At 36.6% G+C, this 10,610-nt stretch overlaps 1 protein-coding gene and 2 long non-coding RNA genes across 3 annotated transcripts in view; 1 reads left to right on the top strand and 2 right to left on the bottom strand.

Annotated features, from left to right (window-relative positions):
- The window catches only part of LOC145727869 (uncharacterized), a 100,836-nt gene that overhangs the window by 58,423 nt on the left and 31,803 nt on the right, over nucleotides 1-10,610 (bottom strand). The gene's annotated exons all lie outside the window — the stretch shown is intronic.
- Nucleotides 1,980-10,526, top strand: LOC145727461 (sodium/potassium-transporting ATPase subunit alpha-like). The gene is made up of 13 exons (XM_081977031.1): nucleotides 1,980-2,434; nucleotides 3,102-3,251; nucleotides 5,099-5,271; nucleotides 5,330-5,497; nucleotides 6,436-7,272; nucleotides 7,330-7,403; nucleotides 7,454-7,694; nucleotides 7,752-7,820; nucleotides 7,877-8,138; nucleotides 8,192-8,710; nucleotides 8,760-8,948; nucleotides 10,012-10,126; nucleotides 10,183-10,526. The coding sequence occupies exons 1-13, from the start codon at nucleotides 2,314-2,316 to the stop codon at nucleotides 10,292-10,294; spliced, it is 3,030 nt and encodes a 1,009-aa protein (XP_081833157.1). The 5' UTR covers nucleotides 1,980-2,313; the 3' UTR covers nucleotides 10,295-10,526.
- On the bottom strand, nucleotides 5,685-8,299 carry LOC145727930 (uncharacterized). The gene is made up of 2 exons (XR_014177959.1): nucleotides 8,158-8,299; nucleotides 5,685-6,065 (listed from the first exon to the last, which is right to left on the bottom strand). It is a non-coding gene; the product is annotated as an uncharacterized LOC145727930 (long non-coding RNA).

Below are 10,610 nucleotides of genomic sequence, written 5' to 3'. Positions count from 1 at the left end.
AAGGTAGTGATATTTTATTTTATACATTTGTGTGGAGCATACAGTGTGGTTTCCCACGACGTAACTAAAGATCTTATATTGGGCACCATTTTCAATACACCCTGTATATTACAGGTTCATTCGACAAAAAGATATGCAGTAATGTGAAAAAATAAAGACACACAGATAGTTTATGATGGATAAAGAGTAGCTTCTAATAAACTGTGTGTTAAAAGTAATACAACTTATGGAAAAACGTTTTTGACGTTTTATACCGTTATGTGACGTTCAGGGATATACACGGTGAGTCACAAGATGTTTTCCTTATAGAATGATTATACAGGTGTGGTAAATCCAAAACCGACCATAGGAAAACCGTGTAACTGACAGAGAAACGTAGATAATTGCATGCGCGGGACAAAGACAGTAAACGAAAAAAATATCAAGTATGCCATATTTTCAGCGCGCTGTTGTCAAACGCCAAGTATAGTAATTAATTTTGTCGACGGTGCTGGATTTTGGCAACAGCGCGCTAAAAATATGGCCTACTTGATATTTTTTTCGTTTACTGTCTTTGTCCCGCGCATGCAATTATCTACGTTTCTCTGTCAGTTACACGGTTTTGGATTTACCACACCTGTATGTTTCAATGACATTTTCTGATTCACTCTTTCATTTTGATCGCATTACTTGTGAACTTAAACTGTTTTGACTATTTAATTAATAAACAAATGCCGTGGCAATAGGGGAGCAATAGAATGGCCGCCTAGATCAACAGATTTGACGCTTCTAGATTATTTTCTATAGTTACTTAAAGCGACAATTTAAGATGATTTAAGAAGAAGAACTATTATGGATGAATGCAACCTTGTAACGTGTTACAAAAACGTCATTGAATTTTTTAATTTGATTTAGCTCATTGTCAGACAGTTCAAGGAGCACATTTTCAGCCTTCAATCAAAAAAAAAAAATTCTTAAAAACTACTAAATAGCTGCCAAACTGTTCAATCCATCTTGTGGCTCACTCTGTATATACATCTGATCAGCATGTCACATAACTGTATAAAACGTTTTTTCATAAGTGGTATGTTGGTAACAATGCAACAATGATATTAAAAACGAGACCAAATTCAAAAAAACAAATGATCAGATTTACACTCTGTATACAGGGTGTCCCACGACGAAAGACATCGATTGATATTGGAAAAAGTATAAATAGGAGAGTTTTGAAAATTTGGCAGGATACTGATGTGGGCATGCCCAATCTAACTAAAATATTTTCAAGATGGTTGCACTTCCGTTTATACCGGAAGTCGATCACAACTTTCTTATTTTAAAAAGAATATATTATTACATATTTGGATTCCTCACAAAATTCTGACCAACTTTTGTGTACAATGCCCTATGCCTATCTCTAGCCGTTTTCGAAATATTTGATGTTTTTCCAAAAAAGTGACAGTTGCAACGCTCAACATCTTTTTGTACCCTGTCAAAAGCGTATTTAATTTTGCAATGAAACTTTGGGTTATTGTAAATAAAGGATCGTTTTATTAAACTGAGGGTGCGTAATGACTCATTTGTATACAGGGTCGTCAAAAAAAAATCATAAACTTGCCACTAAAAAAAATGAAAAATTTCAAGTTTTTTAAATAGAAACCCACATTTTTTATGACGGAATCATTTTGAGCATTAAAAATTACTATACGTTTCAATTTACAAGTGATCTTTCCTGAATTGTCTTACAACCTAATATATGTGATGTAACCATCAATAACGTGATATAGTTAACCATTTTGGAAAAATCTTTTCAATAATGACGTTTTCGCACCCATATTAACATTACACCGTTTTTACAGGTGCTAAACAGCCTCGCGAACTGTTAATAAGCCAAATAAACGGCAACGTGTGGCAATATTTGATCATAGTATTTGCCCGAACCGATCGTCATTTAGGTGGGCTGTTGGTGCACACGGAAGATAACGCGCGCGAGGGGGAAAAAAACCTGGAAAAGAGATAGAGGGGGGCTGGAAACGAAAATTATTATTAGAAAAAAATTGATCAGTGAAGATCGCGTACGGGAACGAAGGCGAGTCGGGAAATTCCGGCTTTCCGGACGCGCATTTTCCTAAAAACTTGTTCTGAAAATACCCACCATTTTCCAGTTCGAGTCGGTGCGAACTGACGTGCGCCCCCTTTACTCATATTTTTAGATCCGAAAAAAACTTATTTCGCAAGAATTAATAAGGAATGGGGCCATTCGAGTGTGTTTTTAACATGTTGCGTCTCGTGTCCGTGTGATTTTTCTGATTTAGTGTATTGTGTTTTGGTTTGGACATGCCGTTCTTCAAGAAGAAGGTGGAGCGCAGGAAATCTCTAAGCAGAAAAGAGATTTCCTTGGTTCGATTAGAAAACTTTAGGAGAGAGGTTATCACCGATGATCATACGGTTCCTTTGGGTGAGTTTAAGCTGATGGACTTAGTGGTGGAGGACAAATAACCCATCAGTCTGTTACTAGCGCACTTGAACGCCAAGGTTATTTTTAACCAAACTCACACATAATATCCTATTAGTATTTATTGGCCGTCAAAACATTCGAGTTTCCTTGAAACTTTCATTCATAAAATGTTCATTTGGCTACTTGACTAAACGGCAACGGAGACAAGACTTTACCAATTAAGACGAGGTTAAAGTCAATATAAATCGAGGCCGTCGATATTTCAAAATTCAACTAACCGAATTTCCTGCCTTGTTAAATAAACAGTAGAAGTGCTGAGCAATAACAGACACGCGTCCAACCTTAATGGGTTCCGTTTTTAGGTACTTACATCAACATTCCAAAAAAAACGTTACTTTATCATTGATTTATGAAAAACTAAAAAACTATTAAAAAAGTTTTGGCAAAAACCTTAAGTAGACGCTCAAACATCTGCCGGCAACGCCAACGTGTGTAAATGAAATGTGACAACAACGTCACACAGTTAGTGACGTGCCAATTACGTCATCGCAACGCAATTCACAAAAACCAACTTTTTGAGAATTTCAAGTAACGGTCTAAATAATCTTCTATTTTTAGTCGTGTGTGTCCCGAATTTTACTTTAAAAACGATCGGATTCCGTTGCAGGCGAAATATGCAGAAGACTCAACACCGATCGGGACAAAGGCCTAACCGTAGAGCAGGCCGCGGCCGTACTGGCCAAGACCGGTCCCAACGTGTTAACTCCCTCACACAAAACACCCGAATACATCAAGTTCATCAAAACTTTGACGCACGGTAAGTATACTCATTTTGGTCCATCGAACAGCGTGTTTCACAAAAAATGTGTCTAACTATACACATAATATATAGAAATATCTAGATTTTAAACATAAAACTGTAAAAATATTCTAGTTAGTTAGATGGTCCAATTTTTGAAGTCCAGTTAAGCTTTCTCAACGAAAAATGGACATTCTGTACAGAAGGATTTATTATCAAAATTAAATTGACCTTAAAAATAAAACATGACATCAAATATCAATTTTTGAACTTGAAAAGATTTCTTAAATGGAACGCCCTATAGGCTTGTGTGTGTAAACGTGTCAAAAGGTGTCAGATCTGGACAGTTGCGAGCCCCAGCAATGACATTAGTTCTTCCTATCCAATGTAAAAAAAAAATCACTATATTTCTTTAGAAAAAACCTCTAACTCTATACAGAATATAGAAATTACAAATTTATACATAGGAATCAATGCTCTCGACAAAGATGGAGATAAACATTTGACAGTGTGCCAAAACGGATGTGTTGTCATATGACAGTTGATCACAAGATTTTAATTAGACTTTCTGATGAAGCGGTCACGTGTCCAACTGTTGAATAACATACGTTTTGACTCATATATGTCACTTACAAAGTATATCTTCATCTTTGTCTAATTTGATGCGTTGATTTGCAATAATTTTCTTTTCTTATCAAGGAATTCCTATAACCAATTTTTAAATTTTCATACTTGTATATTTGAGGAGACCGTTTTATAAAAACTGCACAAAACAGTTTGTAGAAATTCTTGATTTTGTTCAGTTTTGCTGCATTGAGAATGCTAAAATGAATATAAAACCTCAAAAAAAGTATAATTCCATGTATAACTTTAGTTATTTTTGTTGAGTTTTGAAAAAAACGTCTCTTATTATGTGATTTCAGCAGAAAAAATCGACTAAAAATATATAAAGCGTTTTCTTGAAAAAAACTAATAAATGACAGTTATAGTTAATTTTTTTTTAGAAAAGATTATTGAAACTTTACAGTACGATCAATATTAAGTATCTGAGTAGTAATTTATAATAATTGACACCCTGTAAACTGTCGTAGTCTTTACTGAAAATTAACTAATCTGGTGATTAGAAAGAAGATCTTATTATATTATTTTCAAACAAATTGTTGACGTGCGTAGGTGCTTATTCACGTTAAACAGGAAATTTTAAGATTTCTCTAAAATTGCAAAAATATACAAGGTGTTCAATTTGTAGTTTCTTTGAGAATAATCGATAAAATCTCGAGAATGATTCGTTTTATAACTTTACATTCTGATTTTATACTGTCTTTCTTAAACTTCCAATTTCAAATGTTAGTTCATCTTCCATAACATTAAAATTTAATAAATACATTAATTCTGAAGTTATTTCCAAGGTGAACTTCATAAGATCCTAATATATTTTGGAAACACCCTGTATACTTTGTTTCAAGGTGTATTTTTTTAAATATTTCCTTCTTTTAGAGTTATGAGAGTAATTTAGTTCTTCCCACTGATTTAGTGACTATTTTTCGGTTTTTATATCCTTTATAAACGATAGTTCCATACAGTCAGAGTTTCATATTAATTTACATTTAAAAGCACATTCCAGGTCCTTCGAACCGACTGTAAAAATGTATAAATGCTCTCAGCAAATGGATTGATAAAAACGTCGATCTTAAATTATACGGGTCGAATAGTTTGCGTGCAAATCGATCGGTTGGACGTCGGCCAAAAACGCTTGATTCACTCGTAATTAGTATACAAATCGCGGGTCTTAATCATAAAAATGCTTTTTTCACTAAAGTGAATTGAAAAACTTGGGGCGTAAACTCAATCTCAATCTGTTTTAGGGTTTTCCCTGTTGCTCTGGATCGGTGCCGCTCTATGTTTTGCAGCATGCTTGATACGGAAACTGTCCCAAGACGAAATGGACACAGACAATTTGATCCTGGGCATCGTTTTGGTGGTGGTGGTCGTAGTTACTGGATGTTTTATGTTCTTCCAGGAGCACAAAAGTCAAAAGGTCTGTCTGATGGTCATTTATTCACCATTAATCGCACTCTAGCTGCTGTTTGAAATAGATTATGGAGTCTTTCGCCAATATGGTGCCGCCCAAAGCTACGGTGATCCGAGGCGGCGAAACCATGACCGTTGTTTCCAAAGAGCTGGTGGTGGGCGATTTGGTGGATATGAAATTTGGCGATCGTATTCCGGCCGATATTCGGATTATCCAATCGCAAGGATTTAAGGTAGGAAGGATGTTTTTATGTTTACAGGGTCGATTTATTGTCGTAATTACTCTTCGCTCGTTAAAGATTGTTTATTGCGGGCAGCTGTTTCTGTTTATATTTATATTCGAATGGTTTTTGCGGATGAACTTGTAAACAAAATGGATATTTGACCAAACGTTTGCACTATTGAACAATCACAAATATGTATAATAGTTACTACATTTACTCTATTCAACTCTGACAATGGTCAATGGTTAATTTCTAAAATGTTAATAGTAATAACAGCCCTTCTGCAAATAAATTTACTTCACAGATTAAGGAATTATTCCAAACATATTATATGATATGGAACACAAAAAAACAAAGTCAGTGAAAAGAACAGAACAAGCAAATCAATGCTCTCAACAAAGATGGATAAAAAAGTAGAATGTCTTAATCACCTGTTTAAGTATACATCCTCTCCAAACTGACTTAGATCCAGTTATGAAGCTATTCTTCTATTATTTTGTCGAAGGCATTGTAATGCAATAGTCATCTCTTTTCACCGTGGATTTCGTATGAATAATTTTGAAATTTCCATGGCTCTCTGAAATGTTCATTCAATTAATACAATTACTTAAGAAAATAATAAAAATTATAATTTGTAAAGTTTCAAATCACTGTCTTTAGTACTAGAACTTCTTGATTACATATCCTGAAATTTGGTTCAGTAACTGTCAGAAGTTTAGATTTGCCCACAGGAAATAGTCCAGAGGGGTCAGGTAAGGAGAACGGGCAGGCTACACACTATTTCTTATCCTTCTTGCATAAACAATTCAAAAACATTTTACTTAACAACAACCTGAAATGTTAAATTGATTTATAAGAAATATGTATTAGAGGTGATTCCTTTGAGATGAAACATCTTGTATATTATACCAACGACTGTTCATCTTAAACAAGTATTTGATTTAAAGGTGGATAACTCAGCTTTGACAGGAGAATCGGAACCTCAACCAAGAGGCGTGGATTGCACCAACGAGAACCTTCTAGAAACTAAAAACTTTGCCTTTTTCTCCACTAACGCGGTAGAAGGAACGGCCAAAGGAATCGTGGTGGCCACCGGGGACCAAACCGTAATGGGTCGTATTGCCGGTTTAACCGCCCGTCTACAGCCCAACAAAACGCCCATCGCCCGTGAACTGGAACATTTTATGAAGATCATCTCGGTGTGGGCGTGTTTTCTGGGCGTGGTGTTTGGTAGCGCCGCCCTCGCCATGAATTACTCCTGGATTGAAGCATCACTTTTTCTGATTGGTATTATCGTGGCCAACGTACCAGAAGGTCTTCTGGCAACCGTCACCGTGTGTCTTTCGGTAACCGCCAAACGAATGGCGGCCAAAAATTGCCTAGTGAAAAACTTGGAGGCGGTGGAGACTTTAGGGTCCACCTCCATTATTTGTTCGGATAAGACCGGCACATTGACGCAGAACAAAATGACGGTGTGTCATTTTTGGTGCGACAATCACGTGTCTTGTGCAGATAGCACCCCAGAACAAACCGACGCCAAGGACTACATGCAATTGGAAGGCTTCCAGACTTTGATGCGTTGCGCCACGTTATGTAATCGCGCGGAGTTCCTGCAGGGCGAAGACCAGTTACCGGTACAAGCCAGAAAAGTGCGAGGAGATGCGTCCGAGGAAGCCATTTTGAAATTCGTTGAACTGAGTAAGGTGCATGGAGGCCCTGCCCAGTTCAGACAGAAAAATCCTAAAATCCTGGAAATTCCTTTTAGTTCAACCACCAAATATCAGGTAAATTTTTAAGGGAGTGACCCAGTTGACTTGTACAGTAAAAAGGTGTGATTTTAGATCAGCATCCATGCAATGGAGGATGGTTACTGCCTCCTGGTGATGAAAGGTGCTCCAGAACGTATTCTCGCTAGGTTTGTAACCAATGTACCATAATTTACAAGTTTAAATCACATATTTACAGGTGCTCCACGATTTGTACTGACGACGGTACGAAAGAGATGACCGACGAAATGAGAGAAACATGCGACCGTGCCTGTACGGAATTGGCGGAAAAGGGTGAAAGAGTATTGGGCTTTGCAGATTTGGTCCTGGACAGCACTTACAATAAAGACTTTAAATTCTGCGCGGAACCAGCCAACTTTCCTCGGAAAGATCTAAGATTCGTCGGGTTTATGAGCCTTATTGACCCTCCCAGACCACAGGTGATTACATTGTATATTGACTATAGAATGATTAAGAGAACTCTGATGATGACTTAGGTTCCTGATGCAGTGGAACGATGCAGAAGTGCTGGTATTCGTGTGGTCATGGTTACAGGTGACCATCCTGTAAGTTCTATTGAAAAAAATAAAGGTATAAATGACTTGATCACCCACTTAACTAGATCACGGCCAAGGCAATAGCCAGAGAAGTGGGTATAATTTCGTACGAAGAGGTCATCGACGCGTTCAATATCAACATAATCGAAACACTCCCGCCTAACTTAAAAGACAAAGCAATAGTGATCCACGGCTCCGCTTTAAGAGACATGAACAATGACGAACTGGACCGAGTCTTGTACAGCTTCAAGGAGATTGTCTTTGCTCGGACATCCCCCACCCAGAAGCTTCACATAGTGGAAGGCTGTCAACGTTTGGGAGAAATTGGTACAAAGTGTTTAATTACCTCTTTTATGCATCAGTCATAAGTGCTGTTTCAGTGGCAGTAACTGGTGATGGTGTCAACGACGCCCCTGCACTTAAAAAAGCGGATATAGGCATTGCCATGGGGATTTCCGGGTCTGAAGTATCTCAACAGTCGGCCGACATGATTCTGCTGGACGACAACTTCGCCTCTATTATCACCGGAGTGGAAGAAGGCCGTCGCATCTTTGACAATCTGAAAAAATCCATAGCCTACACGTTGGCGTCTAACGTTCCAGAAATTCTACCTTTCCTTGCCTTTGTCCTGATGAACATTCCTCTTCCATTGGGCGTGATGGCCATTCTCTGCATCGATTTACTGACCGACATGCTGCCCGCCATCAGTTTGGCTTACGAACGGGCGGAAAGCGACATTATGCTACGTCCGCCCAGAAATCCGCGCAAAGACAAACTGGTCACCAGAAAGTTGTATTTCCTGGCCTACGGACATATCGGAATGGTGGAGGCGATGGGCGGGTTCTTTGTTTATTTCGCCATTATGGCCGAACATGGATTTATGCCCAGTGATTTGTTTGGTGAGTTTTGGCTCAAACAAACCTTCTTCATTATTAATTGATAGTGTAGGCCTTCGTTCCCAATGGGATTCACCTCACATAAACGACCTCAAAGACCATTACGGACAAGAGTGGACTTACCAGCATCGCAAAGAGCTGGAGTACACTTGTTACACTGCTTTTATGATCTCGGTAGTGGTGACCCAGTGGCTGGACTTGGTCGTATGCAAAACTCGAATCAACTCAATCTTCAAACAAGGTATTTATGAATAAAAATTGGCTTTTGGTTTTGTTTCAAACTTGTATTGATAGAAAATCAGATTTAAAAAAAACAAGATTTTACAAATTTGAGGGTTGTTGTAGACTATGAGTTTTCAATATCATTCGACTTTTTTAAAGATATTTAAAACTGTTACAATTGGATAAAGAAGCAACAATTTTCATTTTCAAAGAACTCTAAATAAAGCCAAATGTCCGTTGACTTATTATCAATCTCCTTATTTTCAACTTTTTATTTAGCTTTAACAGACCAACACTACACCATTTACATATGTAATTTAGAAAGCATCAGTTGAATTTTAGAAACCGTGTGATGGATTTTAGAAACATCACTTGTATTTCGGAAACGGTACATTCAATATTAGAATAATAACTTTGATTTTAGAAATTGTAAATTGTATTTTAGAATAGTTTCTTGAATTTCAGAAAAGATTAGTCGGATTTTTGACACGATTATTTGTAATTTGGAAAATTAAAGTTGTATATCAGAAATCTTCATACTAACATTTGTGAAAGGTAATTGTGCTGTCATTGTTACAAACTTATTAAAAGTTTTAGCAAATGAAGATATGCCAGTTTGTATGTAAATTTTGTATTCATTGACAAAGTTGTTATTATTGGCGTTTTGTAACTCGTAATTGTTACTACATATAGAACAAGTCGCTGATATTAAATTAAAAAATGGACTAAGAAACACACAGAAACATAATACAATTCTGAAATTGAAATAACTTTTTTTAAAATACACGTAACAAATTCTGAAATTAAAATAACTATTCTAATATCCAACAGACCTTTTCTGAAATACAAGAAACTAATCTGAAATCCAACTCACGCTTTCTAAAATCAAATTTACGATACTGAAATACAATTTTTAAGTTCTGAGATGCAGCTTATATTTTCTAAAATCCAAGTGATATTTTCTAAACTACCTGTGTAAATGGTGTAGAATCCTCTAATTTATAACTTACGATAGTTTCTGAGTTTACCATAGAATTTATAGCACCAGCATATATTATGACTATATCTTGTGTATCCTATAGGGATGGGCAATATGGTTCTGAATGTGAGTTTGGTGGTCGAAACGGTGGTAGCCTGCATGCTGACCTACCTGCCTCATATGTATTACCTGAAGTTTTACCCAGTATTATTTAGATGGTAAATAGCATCACAACCCTATAACCTGAATCAATAAAAAAATTGAAAATTTTCAGGTGGTGCTACTCTATCCCATTCGCTTTGTTCATCTTTCTATTTGACGAGTTTCGAAAATGGAGAATACGAAAGAACCCGAACGGTTGGTACCGCAAAGAGACCTACTATTAAATTTAAGTGTGCTTCCTTCCATCATGTTCTATGCAAATACTTAAGTGCCTAGTTTGTTGTGGTGATAATGTAAAATGTAATTAGTTTCTAAGTAATGTTATTATTTAATTTGTCAGTGCCGTGATCTTTTTTGTAGTAAAGTACCTCCCACTTAGGTAAAACTAACGTGACAGAATAATGGTATTTGTGTTCATTTACTCCATTAAATAAATAATGCCAAATATCACCATGATGTTTAGACTGTTGTTTATGACACCCAGGCGCACTAATGTCGCAGTTTTGCTACTAAATTAGTATACCTACAGTTATGGCACAA

The sequence above is a fragment of the Ips typographus genome, linkage group LG1 (assembly GCF_016097725.1).
Source record: "Ips typographus isolate SLU linkage group LG1, UJ_Ityp_2.0, whole genome shotgun sequence".
NCBI lineage: Eukaryota > Metazoa > Arthropoda > Insecta > Coleoptera > Curculionidae > Ips > Ips typographus.
This window is presented reverse-complemented; position numbering and strand designations above follow the sequence as displayed.

Bases quoted from the DNA above. Each gene is read 5' to 3' on its own strand.
- LOC145727461 (XM_081977031.1), top strand. From the start codon at position 2,314: ATGCCGTTCTTCAAGAAGAAGGTGGAGCGCAGGAAATCTCTAAGCAGA. The intron at 5,272-5,329 runs GTCTGTCTGATG...TGTTTGAAATAG, and splicing joins AGGAGCACAAAAGTCAAAAG to ATTATGGAGTCTTTCGCCAA. The intron at 10,127-10,182 runs GTAAATAGCATC...GAAAATTTTCAG, and splicing joins TACCCAGTATTATTTAGATG to GTGGTGCTACTCTATCCCAT.